Here is a 16,267-nt window from a genome sequence, read left to right as displayed (position 1 = left end):
AAAAAAAAAAAAAGAATTACCAGAAATTGTGCAATTAAATACAACGCAATTCATATGAATAAACGTTCAAACAAACTGACATCACTTTTCTTTAGGTCTAGAGGCTTCAGAACAGCTAATCTTAATTCATTTGAAGTCTAATTACTTTATTTCTTAGTTTTCAAGGCAAAAAGAGGACATTTTGCACAGCTATGGGTTAAAAAACTTAAATAGAAAAGCTGGATAAATCAGAAATTTATAAGAACATTCTCAAGAACTTAATATATTCTTACGTTATAGTGTTTCTTCTGTTTAAAAATGCACTTATACGTACAGGCTTTACAGCACTTGGGGATTTTTTTCTTGCTTCTTTGCCAGTGTGATTCAAATGATCACACAACAGCTAAGAGCCATGTACTGTTAAGTAGTAATGGTCAGTATATAGTGACACTCCTTACTTGTAGACCCAAACTTCGTGGAGTTTTACTCTGAACTTCAGATGCAAGCATCCAAGGTGCCATAGTTTCAGTAAGATTAATTTTCTTCCTGTGATACTTTCCCTCTTCTTTTGCCATCAGAATAATCCACATAGCACATGCTTAAGGTGTTCCTAGATGTCAAATTATAGACTTACTGAGATTTCCTGGTAATGCTTGTGACTTTTATGCTTCTTGCAAACACTGGCTGCCAAAGATTAAATGAAGTGAGAAACCAGGAGTGGGCCAAAATGCCAATTAAAAGAACATGATTTCAAGCTGTCTCTGCATATAGTTGGATCAACAGAACATACCTGTAGTATGGCAAATTCCTCTTCTAGTCCTTTTAAAATATTCACTTCAAATTGGCCCCAGAAATCAAATCCTTCTGCCTCAAGTCCTGGAGTTCTTTCCAGCCATGCCTTTAACAGTAATAATTGAGTTCAACTATTCATGATGAAAACACAATAGTCTAGAATTACAAGTTATAGCAATATAAATTACACTGCTGTAGTTCTGATTTAATACTCATGCAGGTGTGAATTACTGGAATAAGGATGTCCACATGGAAGATTTGTCTCTGTATAATGATGCCATGCAAACACACACATAGGTTACAAGTTAAATTATCAGTTAGAAGACAAATGCTCTCTTGTTAAAACTCATTCCCTTGTAGACTAATGAAACAATCTTATTCCACATATACAGAATAAACTAAGATAAATCTCAGAGCGAAAATATAGAACCATCTGCTAGTATAGCCAGTTTTTATCTGGTCAGCATGAATGCTGTTCACACCATCTGACATTAGCTTACATCAGAATGTGTGATAATACAAGATGAAAACGCATGTATAGCAGTTAGCAACCTCTTTGATTTCCTTTTAACAATGGTAATGAAATAAGGAGAAAAAAGCCAAAATCTGTATGGTCCAACTCCTTTTAAAGATAATTTTATTTAGCTCCTTCTTATCCAAAGAAGACCAGGAAGATCAAGAAAATTACAAAGATTTCTTACACATTCTATAGCAGGTGTCATCAAATGAAAGCATAGAGAATAATTTTGTCATTGAGACGTGGATGTGTTTATTGAGGTTTATATTACATTGTTCTTTAGAAGTTAAGTTTGCATGTGAAAAGGACAAGGGAGTTAAAGAAACTGCCATGTTTGAGCAATGCACAGTTTTCAGTCAAGGACATTAAATCAAGGTAAGTGAGAAAGAAACACTTGTTCACCTTTTCTTGTTTTCATTTTGGGTTGGCATTTTTTGTTTTCTGTTTTTTTTGCTTAATACTCCTCACTAATATTAGAATATTTTAAAATTTTTCTTCTATAAATGTTTGTGGTTATGAAAAACAATGCAAATGACCCAATACATTAATATTTTTAGACAACCCGTATTTCTGCAATGTAATTTACTATTTACTATACTAAGCTATGTTTTTCAGACAAGAGTAACAGCTGGGAAAAAATAATCAGTTGGTTTCATAATGGCCAACTCTTTCATACAAGTTTTGATAAGAATTCAAAATGTGATTTACTGGAAACCTGTCAGCATTCTTGCTTCTCTCAAGGAAAAAATACTATCACTTATAACAGTGAAGGACATTCTCAAGGGAAAGGGTAAAACATTTAAACAAGGTCTCAGACAAATATTATTACCTCCACAAGTTGCAGAAGCGTTGGTTCTTGCTCTGATTTCAGCAGTAGTTCATAATCCTCTCCCTTGAAGTTATCACGATAATGCCTTCTGTTATAGGGGACCCTGAGGCTTTGGGGAACACCAATCTTGTTCTCTAGCAAACGAAATTGCAGGCTCTGAAAACCTGAGGCCGGGCTTAAGTAGTCTCTTTGGGAACAGAAGAGAAAAACATACAAAAATACAGGATATTATTTTACCATGATGGAGTTCTCTGGTTCTCAGCTAAAGAAATAACTACATGTCTCATATTTGAAGAATATCAAATAGATAATTGAACGTTTATGGTATGCATGCAATTAGGGGAAAAAAGGAAAGTTGATATATCAGTGCATATACAGACATACATATACACACGTTTATATTGTGTTTTAAAATGGCAGCTCTGTGCATGTGTTTCACAAAAGAAAAATTAGTGAATATAATTTTCTTTCCAGACAGAAGTAGCTGTACCCCAAATACACATCAGGAAAATTTCAACATCACTGAAGTGCCATTAAATGCCTTTTAAATAGGCTTGTTATACATATGAACAATTGATATGTATGAAATAAATAAAACCTACTAAATATTTTCCAGAACATTATTCTGAAGGATTCGTTAACAGGATTCTTTCTGGGCTGAGTTGTGTGAACATGTTAGATGAACTGATTAATAAAATTGATCTGAAATCCCACATTGCTAGGTAATTGTAACACACTCTGAACTGCAAATAGAAGAGTTGGAAAAAAACAGGTAATATATCTGTTTTTGTATTTGCTTGATTCATATAACACATTACTGTTTGTTGTTGAAAATCAGAAGCAGTGACTCCTCAGAAGATTATTAGCTCATGTATTTCTCCTGCTGTAGAAGACACAGATGTTCCAAACTTCCAGTGGAAGCCAAGTTGTATTTTCATGTGCTTTTGGGTTAGAGAGTGCTAAAAGACAGGGGAAATGGTACAAAAGCAATGCAGAAGGGGGAGGGATGCTGGAAAGCACTAAGTGCACGAGTCAGGCAGGTCAGAGACACAATCAGAATAGGAAGACAGATGGTGAATTGCATATGAAGCTGTCACAAATGGTAGTGGAAGGAGCTGGTTGTAGTGAGATAAGAGCTAGGAAATGCCAAGTTAGAAGTGAGGAAAATCAACTGATCCCAAAGATGGTCCATGCAGAAGGCAGATGAGCTACAAACAAGTTGACCCAGGAATATTTTGGGCAGCTATGGGAGAGCAGAAGTTCTTGGGGAGAAATAAGAAGAAAGCAGTGTTACTTCAGCCTCTTGAAGCAACACTGGGAAGCTAGGAAATACTGTCCCCCCAGGACAGTATAATGATGTATTTGATGATATATAGAGTGCACTTCTCTTATCCAAACACTTTCATGATTTGTTACAGAATATGGCTGCAACTGCAGTGGTAAGTTTCAAGTAAATTGTTAACAGAACCAGGAAGCATTTCTACTTTTTCTGCTGGAATTTTTATTTAATAATAAAAATAAAAAAAAATAATTAAGTCTGAAAACATTTAACACAGCATATGCAAACATCAGAAGTTAACTTGTATTTCACTGCAAGATATGCTGGTCTTGCAATCAAGTTCATGTTCTTAGTTGACTTTGTACTGTAATGCTACGTTTACCTCTGACGCACATTACCTGGAGAGCTGGTCACAAGAGATACAAAGAAAGCTGAGGTCCTCGGTGACTTCTTTGACTCAGTCTTCACCAGCAAGGGCTCTACTCACACTGCACAAGTTGAAGAAAGCAAAGGTAATAACTGGGAGAAGGAAGATCTGCCCTCTCTCAGTGAAGATTAGGTTCAAGATCATCTAAAGAACCTGAAGGTGCACAAGTCCATGGGACCTGATGAGATCCATCCATGGGTTCTCAGGGAGAGGGCAGATGAAGTTACCAAGCCACTATCCATCATATTTGAAAGATCACCAGACTGCCATGAAGTCCCCACTGATTGGAAAAAAAGAAGATCCAGGGAACTACAGGCCAGTCTACCACTGCACCTGGCAAGATCACAGAGCAGATCCTCCTGAAGGCCCTACTAAGGCAGAAGAAAAATAAAGATGAGGTGATTGATGGTAACCAGCCTGGCTTCACCAAGGGCAAGTCATGCCTGACAAACTTAGTGGCCTTCTATGATGGAGTCACAGCATCAGCAAATAGAGGAAGAACAACTGATATCATCTACCAGGACTCGCACAAAGCATTTGACAGTGTCTGGCACATCATCCTGATCACCAAATTGGAGGAAAATCAGTTTGATGGATGGACCACTCACAGGAATCCACTGGCTGGATGGTCACACTCAGAGAGTTGTAGTCAATGGCTCAATGTCCAAGTGTAGATCAGTGATGAGTGGTGTTTCTCAGGGACAGGTGTTGAGACCAGTGTTATTTAACATCTTTGTAGGTGACAATGAGATTGAGTGCACCCTCAGCAAGTTTGCAGATGACACCAAGCTGAGAGGTGCAGTTCACACGCTAGAGGGGAGGCATACCATCCAGATGGACCTGGAAAGGCTCAAGAGGTGGGCCCATGCCAAGCTCATGAAGTTCAGCAAGGTCAAGTGCAAGGTTATGCACCTGGGTCAGGGCAATCCCAAGCACAAATACAGGCTGGAATGAGAATGGCATGAGAAGAAGTTGAGGGTGCCAGTTGAAAGACTCAGCACGAGCCAGCAATGGACACTTGAAGCCCAGAAGGCCAAGAGAACTATGACCAGCAGGTCGAGGGAAGTGATTCTGCCCCTCTACTCTGCTCTTGTGACACACCACCTGGAGTACCGCTTTCAGTTTTGTGGCCCCCAACACAAGAAGGACATCAAGATGTTGGAATAGGTCTAGAAGTGGGCCATGAAGATGATCAGAGAGCTGGAGCACCTCCCTTACAGGGACAGGCTGAGAGAATTTGGCTTTTCAGCCTGGATAAGAAAAGACTCTGAGGAGACCTTAGAGCAGCCTTCCAGTACCTGAAGGAGACCTAAAGGGAAGCTGGGAAAGAATCTCTAAGGACAGGTAGTGACAGGATATGGGGGAATGGCTTTAAACTGAAAGAGGGTAGATTTAGACTAGATATTAGGAAGGAATTATTTACTGTGAAGGTGGTGAGGAACTGGAACAGGTTGCGCAGAGAACTTGTGAATGCCCTCTCCCCGGAAGCATTCAAGGCTAGGTTGGATGTGAGCAACCCGCTCTAGTGGGACTTGTCCCTGCCTATAGCAGGGGGGCTGGGACTAGGTGATCTTAATGGTCCCTTTCTAACAAAGTATTCTATGATTTTGTTCTCACCCTGTTGAGCAAATCAGGTACTACAAGCTGCCAGGGTACCTGCAAGTCCTTGCTTAAATTCACAACCAGCTCAAAGGATAAGAATTACTACCCCATGGGTTACTATGGAGAAATTGTAAGTATTTACCTGAAATCAAAGAAGTCCAATGCAGTCATGGTTTCCAAAACTGAGAACTGTTCCACAAGTAATTTCAGAATCATTGAAGTTCTGTTCATTCGAGTAATAACCTTCAGCATATTCCTCTCATCTCGTACCTTAATAAGAAATAAATACAATGATGTATGGGGCTGCTGAATCACGGCCTGAACCTTTGATTGATCACCTGAGGTGAGCAATGAGTCAGCCATGGGAGCACAGGTGAAGGCAATTCACCTGTGCTGCAGGAAGGGGTGGAGCCTGGCTGCACCTCTGCTAGACCCATTTAAGAGCCGACTGCCAGTGGGGAAAGATCTCTCTCTGGAGATCCGCTCCATCAGGAGTTTACCTCATGAGCCCAGGACAGGGTGAGTGATTTTCTCTTATTTCTCCAATATAAATTCTATTAGCCAAGCTCCTGGATATATATATCTATACCATCTGTATATCTATTGATTAAACAAATGATCTGACAGAAAGCAGTATTCTTTTCACTATTTATTTCACGTCTTCTCACTGTTGTGCAACATGATAGTTTTCAAGTCATTTTCCACGTGAAATCCAAATCCCTAACAGCAAAACAATCTGATATTGAGTAGATTTTAACTGAAAGCATAATATTCAATTATTTAAATCTGTTTTTCTCTCACTGATTCCTATTAACTCAATCCTATTAAGTTGATCTCTGAGAATAGGGCAAACAACCAGAAAATATCAAACTATAAAAATGAAATATGAAAACTATTTAATAGTCTTGCTTTGCTATTAACCTTAACATTGACATTTCAAATTCTGATTGTAAGATAGCTTTCATTTATCACAAAAATAAATTAAGAAAAATTATTCTATTAAGAACCGATTACAGTCAAATACATTTTGATACAATTTTAAGAAAGCCAAGAATATTATGACTGCAGAGGACAACGAAGAACATTTTCATTGATCGTTATAAGAAAAAAGCCTCCTCATTTCTGAAATAAAGTCTGATCTTCAAGTTTTCCTTCACATAAACTCAGGTTGTTATTCAAGGTATTACATGCAGTCAGCATTTTCCTGTGAGCATCTTAGGTCATGAGGGTTCTCTTGTTATCAATAGTTATGACGTATGTTTAGTGTTGAATAAGTGTTTAGAGATGTTTAAAATGCTTCTGTTATATCTGTCATTTTACAAAATTCTCATGCAATTATACACTATGATTTTGATTTTCTGTTGGATTTCACAATACACTGCTACTGCAAATAGTTCTCCTTTCATGTAGCAGATACTAGACACAAGGAAATTGTATGTAGAGTTAAAAAAAAAAATTGAACAAAGGCAGACACTGACAAGTCAGTGTAAATAGACCTGTTAGCCCATCTTCAGTTTTGCCTCCGAGCATGACTTATCTAGTGTAAAATATACCCAAATTATCTTCTGCAATTTCCCAGTACTAGTAGGAAAGTATGAGAGTATTTTGGCCAGTGAAACTGGTCTTAGAGAGGCATCTATGCAAAAGATGAGGAAAATGGATTCTGTATCTGTGCACACAATGAGGATACAAGAGCCATACAGCCAATATTTTCTTTTGATTGCTCTTAAAAAAAAAAAAAGCACCAACCATATGCAACTCACATACATCAGGATGGGAGGCAAGAGAATGAGGAGTCCTGATTTTACCAGAATGAATGTTTACTTGACTTACATGTCCATTCTGAAAGATCACCCGAACAGAGTCCAACTCCCACAGAATCTGCTTAAACCAAAGTTCATAAGCTGAAACAATAAAGCCATTGTTAGCAAGAACTTTTTTTCCTTTTTTCCTTCATAAAGATGAGGAAAAATTCTTACTTTTTGATTTGAAGTGAATAGACACTGTGTAACAATGTCGGGGTATTAAAAAAGAGCTGATATAAAAAAGTACTGCCTGTTCTAGTGTATTGTCCATTACCAAAACTATCATATGAAATAATCTAGTATCAAGAGCATAAACAGAACTTTATGAAGCATACTTTCCACATCAGATAAGAGATGTACAGAACATAGATTAAAAAAGGGGAAAGAGAAAAATTCAGGTCCAACACTTCAGCAACAGGACTGTGGCATTCCATTATAACCCCAGAGCTGCTTACAATTTTAATGACATCTACAGGTTTCCTATCAACAACCAGAAAGTGTCATCCAATCAGTGCCTACAAACCATGTGGATTCGAGCAGTTAGGGAACATCTAACCATTGTGTTGACTTCTAATGCCTCTCAATGGTTGAAGCAGGATTGAAGTCTCAGAGAAGCCACAAACCAAAATATATAAAGCTTGCCTACAATAAACTGCTTAGCATCCTATTACTCAAGACAGGAATAATTTCTTCAACTTAATTTCTCTAGAAAGAGAGTCTCTGAACTCTTCATTTTCCAAATCTGAATTTTATAGTTATGACTTCGTAACCATAGAGTTCATTACAGCCTTAGAAAACATTTAGGGATATATACAAATATAAACACGCATAAAAAGACAGAGTAATTGCAGCAACCAGGTGAAAAATGAAAACAAATTACACATAGCACTTGTCAATGTTAAGTAACTTCCTGCAGCAAGAATGCCAAACCACCATTGCTCTAGTCCTCTCACCTACTTACCTTGATGCGTCACAATAAAAAGATGCTCATCGTGGATTTTGTTTCCTTTCTTTTCACTCTGTAGCTCTTGGGCATTCAGTATTTTGTTCAACTTAAAAATAATAATAATAAAAGACTATTTGTAAAGTTCTCAGTTCTGCTATTAGACATGGTGTTCCTACTGTGTAGAGCTTATATTTAAGGCAAAAAAAAAATCCAGTTTGTATGAGAAGTTAAAATAAATAGTTTCTTTGTGATTAGAAAAAAAATAATCATCTGAAATCAACATTCAAGTACATCAAGTGAAAAAGTTTGGAAAATCATTTTAAGATTTTTGAATACATATATAAAAAAGGAGAACACAAAATAAGCAGTGCATTCTCCGGATCTGATATCAATACTGACATATTCAGTGCAAGAGAGTTCTGATAGAAAGTTCTGTAACTGTATAATACATAACTATGCAAGAGCTATGATTTGAGGCTGAACTAGTTATTTCAGTTCTGTTATTAGTAATTTTTGATGATTCAAATTCATTATCTCACAGCTGCTTTAAAAGGAATCTTTGCAAGATTCTGTATTATATGTCAACAAATTAATCTCTTGTTCACAAGCATGGAGTAATTCCACTCACTTCAGTTCTTGCTGTCATGAAAATAAAAGGAAATGTCTAAGTTATCTTATTACTTCTAACATTTTATTTTTACATATTTCTTGATTACTTCTAGCTGTGTTTTGGGTGGTTTTTTTTGTTTGTTTGTTTTCCTTTCATACTCTACATTACTGGAATGTAATTTTCCAACCAAATATTAAGGAGTATCATGCAATAATTTGGGGAAGTTGCACATGGCCTTCTGATTTGCAGAAAAACTGCTAACTATCAGATCAAATAAAGTATTGTGCTGCATCACTTCACGGTTTAGGTTTGCCAGTACAACTAACTACTGCCAGTGCATGACTAGGAGAAGTGCCAATCTTGTGTCCTTTCTCAAGTCTTCTGAACATCCAGAACAGTAAAATTCAAATCACTACACTTACTTGTAGGTAATCTCCATAGATAAGTCCACCTCTGCTGGCTTTATTTATTCCCTCTTGTGATTCATCACCTTTCTTATCTTTCAAAGATAGGTTCCCAAATTTATATCTGAGAAGAAAAGCAAGAAAATATATAAGCTATTTAATTAAAGAACTATTGCTATATTTGTCATTTTATTAACAGGTGCACCTAAAATTCAAACAATGAAAAAAATGAACTACTAAAGCAATCTTATGAGAAAGAATGCACCTGACACACACCTTGTCACAGCAGTAATAGCTGGTAGCATTAAATCTAGTTCATCACACAGCCCTTCCCTGAAGGGTCTTCACACTCCCTTCCCTTAGGGATAGCTGTGACAGTCTATTTACAGATAATCATTAATTCCTCTCCAAAATTTACATTAACTTTATATCTTTTAAAACAAAATAAAGATAATAGTAACTCACAAGTATTTGTTCCCCATGAAGGGACAGCCACTCATGGTTCCAGGGTCCAAACTCACTGAGCTGTGCTCTGGAGAAAAAAAGCCAACTCAGTTAACCCAAATCTGCTGCAGCTGCCTTATATGTAACCTTATCTCCCTCTGTAGACCAACCCCCCCAAATCCTCTTAGCTCTCAGCCCATCCCTGCTATTCAATAATTACAGAAACTGTCATGGCACAAAGGTCAATAAGTTCATGTGGTTTTGGCTCTCTACTGTTTTGTTTCAATCAGCAAAAAAAGAGTGGCTGGGATACTTGCTTTTTCTCATATGACAATTTTTGTGCACTTTGCTGTGTGGCTTTCCCTGATGGAGAACTACACTGCTGTAAGGGGTAAGTCAGTGAGAAGTCTGCATGTGAATAAAGACAATATTTAATATTTAATTCAAAGATTGGTTAGGTAGATTTTTAACCTGCAACCCCTCATATCAAAGCATCAGTACACTTCAAACTTTTAAAAAAATGAAACATGAAAAAGGAAAGGGAGAGGAAGGAAAAGAAAGAAAACTGATACTTCCATGGAAAAACGAACTGTTTGTAAAAGCTTTCAAGCAATGCACTTATTTTCAAAGTGGGCACACAGATTAAGTAAAACAAGTAAAAGAAAAATATATGTATGTTAGTATTCCAGAGGTTTAATTCATTACAATTTCTTGATTTTATTTCTTCCCGCAGAAGTTTCACTCTCATTTGTTGACAAATGTTACTCAATTCTGTCTAATCATCAGCCTAACAGACTATGAAGTAACGTGTTACTAGTGTGCACTTCTTTTGTACCTGCCAGCCTGTTCTGAAAGAAGTTAAAGCTCAGTTTTTCTGTAAACAAAGTTACAGGGCCCCTGTGAACCCAGGCCATTTACTCTCATACATTGTGCAGTGGTATCTGTGTGCTGGATTCAACTGTTCCAGTCATTTAAGACTAGATGGACAACAAAAAAATATGTGGGTCATGGGGTATATACCCTACTAAGTCAGATGCTCTATGTCATGCTAAACAAATATTAAAACTGAGTTCTCACACAGCTGAACCACAGGTAGGACTCCACTGAGGCAACTCATAAGCAAGATAAAGGTGTTCTTCCATCACAATATAAAAGCAGATGGGGCAAAATAATCCTCATCACTCATTTCTATACATCTGCTCTGGATGCTGGCAAGTTGAAATAAAGGTGAAGACTGCGCACTAGTATATACATCAGAAATTTAGTGCTCAAAAAACATGCTGCTTCTACTGAAACTGCTCTGTTATGAGGCAATTGCCCCACTGTGCTCTGCCCTGGTGCAGCCTCAAGACCTGCGTGCAAGTTTGAGCACCACGATGTAAGAACAACGTGAGGCTATTAGAGAACATCTAAAGGAGGACGACGAGGATGGGGAAGGGTCTAGAGGTACATGAGGAGCGGCTGCAGCCCCTCAGTTGGTTCAGCCCAGGGCAGAGGAGCTGAGGGGAGGCCTGATGGTGGCTGCAGCTCCTCACAGGGGCAGCGCTGGGCTCTGCTCTGTGACAGCGACAGGGCCTGAGGGAATGGCATGGAGCTGTGCCAGAGGAGGGGCGGTGGGGGTCTGCACCAGAGGGCAGTGGGCATGGCCCCGAGCTGCTGGAGTTCAAGAAGCATTTGGACGACACTCAGACACAGGGTTTGAATTTTGGGCCTTGTGTGGAGGCAGAAGTTGGACTCCCTGGCCCTTGTGAGTCTCTTCCAATCCAAGACATTCTATCACCCTGTGACAATTAACATAACCTGCCCATCTACAGATCTCAAAAGCATGGGCAACAGAGGCTTGGTTTGTCATTTCTAGTTGAAACAGACATCCTGAACCTCCACTGTGAAATCAAATTTCTTGTTACCTTTCCTAATGTCACAGTAAAGGAACAAGAACAGCTGAAAAATATGAACTCTTAACCACATCAGAGAAGCTAATGTGTTTCCTTGTGCAGTTTAGTATCTTTCATGGGACCCAAAAAATAATACATTTTCAGAGGAATGTTCTCTGACTTGCAACAGTTATACTGCCTGCCCTATAGCAAAGACTTTGAAGTCTAGGAGACCTTTTAAGCTCAATGCTTAACAAAACATTAACTGCAAGTTTGGGAAGTAATACTACCCTTGGTTGGTTCAGGGTTACTGAACTCCCAAAATCTGGCTGAGAATACTGTCTTAATCAAGAGATACAGAAATTTCTGTTTTGATTCAGCAACAAACAAGCTGCAGTCAACCAAATAAATCAGCCAAATTGCAAGAATTTAGGAAGTTAATTACAGTAATTCCAACATTCAAATTCTCTGCTTACAGACCTCAGAACTGATTGATTGAATGATTGATTCCATCACTCATTCACCTCACTGGCTACCTGAATGTGATTTCAGTAAGCCATCACAAGTACATAATGAACTTGGTACTGATAAATAGAGCAAATAAAAGAAAAGCTAACTTGTACAACCTGATTATGAAATTGTCTGTTGGCAATATGGACAATAGCACAGACTGAAAGAGCCATAAGGTCTGGCTCAACTCAGAGCCTTTATGTCTGTCTTAGCTGTAGACACTTCTATAATTGATGGAGAAATAAATCCCTATTCATGGTTCTGCCATGCTGCTCAAATCTGGGATCTAATCCTTCTTTGAATGGTTCTAGTCACTTTTCCCCACTGAGATTTTACTGCTCCTTCGCCATCTCTTTATACTAGCATAATCAATCATAAAGGAATCTTGATCAAAAAGATCCTCCAAATATATCTGAAAGCAAAATGTAACCTTGATTTTAACCAAATGGTATTTCCTTCTTCTCAAAATGCACCATAATTACCCTTTTTCATGCTGAACATGCAGAACTAGGTAGAAGCAGATGTAATTACACACACAGCTTGCTGTTCATGCTGTGGATGACTGAGCAAGTCTATGAAAGCCAACCATGTGTGCATGCCCTTCAGATTTTCTCTTTTTTTTTGCTCTTTTCTTACTTATTTATTTTTACAGCATGAAAGTCATACAAAGACTTCTGCTCGTTCTGAAATGTATCAAAGGACTCTAACCTTCAGTGCACAGTAAGTTCTGTTTTTTGATTGGGCTGAATACAAGACAAACAGTTAAACATAGTAGGAAAAAAAAAAGGCACATGTTCCAGGAACTGTACTTTGTGGCCTTTAAGCTGTCATGATCTTCATGACCAAGCATGACAACTGTTAAACCCCTTTCTTAATCCACCTTCATCCCCCTTTTTCTTTTTCCCTTCCCCAGTTGTGGATGTGGACTAGCTTTGTTCATCACAGCTGCAATGGAGTCGCAGAGGGGAGACAAACTGAACTTACTTAGACTGAAATAAGTGAATTGTAAGAGCAAAAAAGGGCCTCCATCTAGCTAGTCCAATGGGAGGTTTGGTGTAAGCCAGAAGTGTCCTGTATTTTGTAGATACAGCTGTACTAAAGAGTCCCTTGTTCTAATGTGAACTGATGAGGAGAGAAGTAAGAATGACTGTGTAATGACATAAATCCAACAAAAGTCTTCTCTGTATTTAGAAGTGACTTGTTCACCTAAAACAAAACTCAAGATACCCCACACAACACTTCCCAACACTTATCCCAGAAACACAAACTAGGAGTTATTCAGCACAAATTGTTTTTATCTATGTAATAGTATCTGCAGTTGGTTGGGTAAGCATAAAAGTTTCTACTAGAAAGCAGGTGTCTTGGGAGGAGCCTATTAGAAGAATCAATCAAACAAACAAACAAAAAGCAAGCTTACAGTGAGATAATTTCCCCATCTAATTTTCCAATACTGATAGTGTAGGACTTCCTGTGATACCCGTGTCCTTGCATATAATAACCCTTACACTATGAGTCCACAGCCCGCTGCAATGTGAATAACTGAAGTGCACACTGTGTGAAAGAGCAATTCCCTGTGCTAATTTCAAACATCCTGCCAAATAACTGAGTATTTCTAAATATCATTCAGTACCAAGCCATAGCTTATGAGCTTGCAAGAAGCTCCCAGTCCCACTCCCTTTTTTCTGCAATTGCTCAAATAAAGTGTCTGTTTTGAAATTGAGCATTTAAAAGGTAAAACATCAATGTACAGGCGTACACATTGCTAGTTTCATTGGTGAAAGAACTGATCTCTCAGACAACAAACTCATTAATATAATAGTGAAATGCAGAAGCAAGCAGTATGGCAACTACTGGTAGGTTTTGGCTGAGAAAGTGCAACTGAATTTCTTGATTTTTTTTTTCTGGAACGCTGTTATCCTGTTCACTGGAAAGAGTTCTAAGAGTTTTAACACCAGTTTAACTTTACACCTATACATTAAATAGTGTATGGAACTGAAATGACTTCCAAAAAGGCTTTCCAAAATGTGAAGTTTTTATTGTTTTGTTGTTGCTTTATAAATAAGTTGATAGTTACACTGGTTGAACTGCATCTGACAGTTCATTTTATTTATTTACCATAAGCTCAATTCAAAACACTGCTTTTGTGTAACCCTTTTTGATTTTCTTCTCAATGCCCATTGCACAGCTCAAGCACCTAGTAGACTAAGCCAGAAAGAACCTTAGTGTGCTACTTGCTATATAAGAACTGGACAAAAATAACTTCCCTAGTCAAAACAATAATAAAAACGTTACAACAGAGACTTGAATAAAGGCACAAAAAGGGAAGGCTAAGAGGAGATAATTGATACAGCACCAAAAAATATCCTCCTCTCAAATAAGTATTTTGCAATTTCCAAAACTGGCATTGATATATAAAAAACATTTGAAATTAACAGCTTGTATCAAGAAAAAAGAAAATCTAGTGACTTGAGGCTTGAACAAACTGGCCCGAAGTTGATGCAATATTATTAATCCAATCAGGCATTTGTATCTGGGGGAGGAACAGAGCTCAAGGTCTTGTAAACTACAAACAAAGCAAAGAGATAGTGCCGCAAAGATTTATTTTTTTAATATTGTATTTGTTCTACTTCTTAAACACAGAGAACCATGTTGTCATTTCTCAACATACTCTTAACTCCCGATTACGTGTCATGCATCCCAGCACAACCCCCCAGTCCCCTGCTGTCTATTATGTGTGGCTCTGCACAATGCAGCAGGATTTCTTCCACATCACAGTTTCTGACCCTGCTACAGTCAGAAGCATTAACATCAACGCTCCTGCTCCAAGCTGTGATCAAAAGCAGACTCTGCTCAGATTACCACTGCACTTCCTACACCTGGATTTTCTTTACATGCAGCACTCATGATGATTTAGCTTTTGACTGTTGTCTGCTGGTTGTACTCAGATGTTGCCTCAAGTGCCAGTTCTTGGAATTGTTCCAGAGGAACAAGTTGTTTTCCTCACGTTCTGACTGATCATCGATTTCCAAATTATGGAGAAGGTGTGCTTTCACTGCTACTTCCAAATCTTCCTCCTTTCATCCCTGAAACATGTCAGCATTAACCAAAACTATATACTTAAAACAAGTTGTGCGTATCTGTAAGAACACGTGGTTGCCATGGAGCAACTAGACTAATTTACCCTCTTTTAACACCTCTCAGCCACTCCCTGCAAGGTTCTATCCTTCAGTACAGGGAAGCTGATATTTTTCCCTCCTAACACATGAAACTTGGCTACTAGTCAGGTGCAGTGAAGTCAGAACCTGAAGCTATTGCCATGCCTCCACGTGGCTCAGCTCGTGCTGCAGTTTGCAGCTGAGCTGCCTAGCAAGAGCAAAGGGCTGCTTCAGGACAAACTCCAATAGCAATTTGCTAATCTGATGCTATTCAGTATTATCATTAATGGCCTGGATGATGGAATAGACTGTACACTTCTCCAACTGACAAATGAGAATTACCTGGAAGGTATAATAGCATGCTGGCAGATGGGGGCTAGAATTCAAAATGATCTTAATGCACTGAAATAATGTGCAGTTTCAGTGAAGCAAATACTAGTACCTTTGAACTTCAGCAACGATAACCAAAGCAGAATTTTTTTTATTTAGAATGAGCTGGATGTTTCACTTATACAAAAATACATTAAACAGCAAAAAGCAGAACTGTGGAAATTCATATTGGCAACTTCACACAGCAGCTTTCTACATGGCATGTGAATTTTCTTTTCCATCCAGCCTCAGAAAGGATGTCTGAGGTACTATGTCCCTGACACCACTCTTCAAGATAGATGTAGACTACTTGGAAAAAGCTCAGAAGAAAATGGCAAGAAAAAAAACAAACAAGTGTTTGACATAGAAGATACAGTCCATTAAGAAAAACAGAATGAACTTTGTTTACCTGTATAGCCCAAGAGAAGATTGTGAGGAAAAGTGATAAATACTTTTCCTTCAAAGAGAAGACTAATAATCAGTTTTCCATATTCAGAGGGTCAGGAAAAGGAGTAACCAGTTTAAATAACAGCAAGTCAAGATAAATATAAAAATGGATAAATAAGTAGAGAAATCTCTACTGTCTGCAGAGCATTAGAAAGTACTGATGAATAGAAAATTTCTTCAGGCACCACTGATTCTGTGTCAGTGGAAGGAGACAGGCCCAAGAAACCCTTGAATTCTCTCTGAGTTCCTTTTTTGGAAGCCTAGCCCCTCACTGCTGA

At 38.1% G+C, this 16,267-nt stretch overlaps 1 protein-coding gene across 1 annotated transcript in view; it reads right to left on the bottom strand.

The window, feature by feature from the left end:
• TDO2 (tryptophan 2,3-dioxygenase) overlaps nt 1-9,765 on the bottom strand; it is a 12,379-nt gene extending 2,614 nt beyond the window's left edge. Inside the window, exons 1-7 of the mRNA XM_010709436.3 lie at nt 9,656-9,765; nt 9,209-9,314; nt 8,192-8,282; nt 7,259-7,329; nt 5,568-5,695; nt 2,118-2,304; nt 770-877 (exon numbers count right to left, since the gene is read on the bottom strand). Coding sequence (XP_010707738.1) covers nt 770-877; nt 2,118-2,304; nt 5,568-5,695; nt 7,259-7,329; nt 8,192-8,282; nt 9,209-9,314; nt 9,656-9,690 — 726 coding nt within the window. The 5' untranslated portion in view covers nt 9,691-9,765. The remainder of the gene's footprint in view (nt 1-769; nt 878-2,117; nt 2,305-5,567; nt 5,696-7,258; nt 7,330-8,191; nt 8,283-9,208; nt 9,315-9,655) is intronic.
• Between the last annotated feature and the right edge of the window lie 6,502 nt (nt 9,766-16,267).

Source organism: Meleagris gallopavo, chromosome 4 (genome assembly GCF_000146605.3).
Source record: "Meleagris gallopavo isolate NT-WF06-2002-E0010 breed Aviagen turkey brand Nicholas breeding stock chromosome 4, Turkey_5.1, whole genome shotgun sequence".
Taxonomy (NCBI): Eukaryota; Metazoa; Chordata; class Aves; order Galliformes; family Phasianidae; genus Meleagris; species Meleagris gallopavo.
Note: the sequence above shows the minus strand (reverse complement) of the source record. Positions and strands in the feature narration are given on the sequence as shown.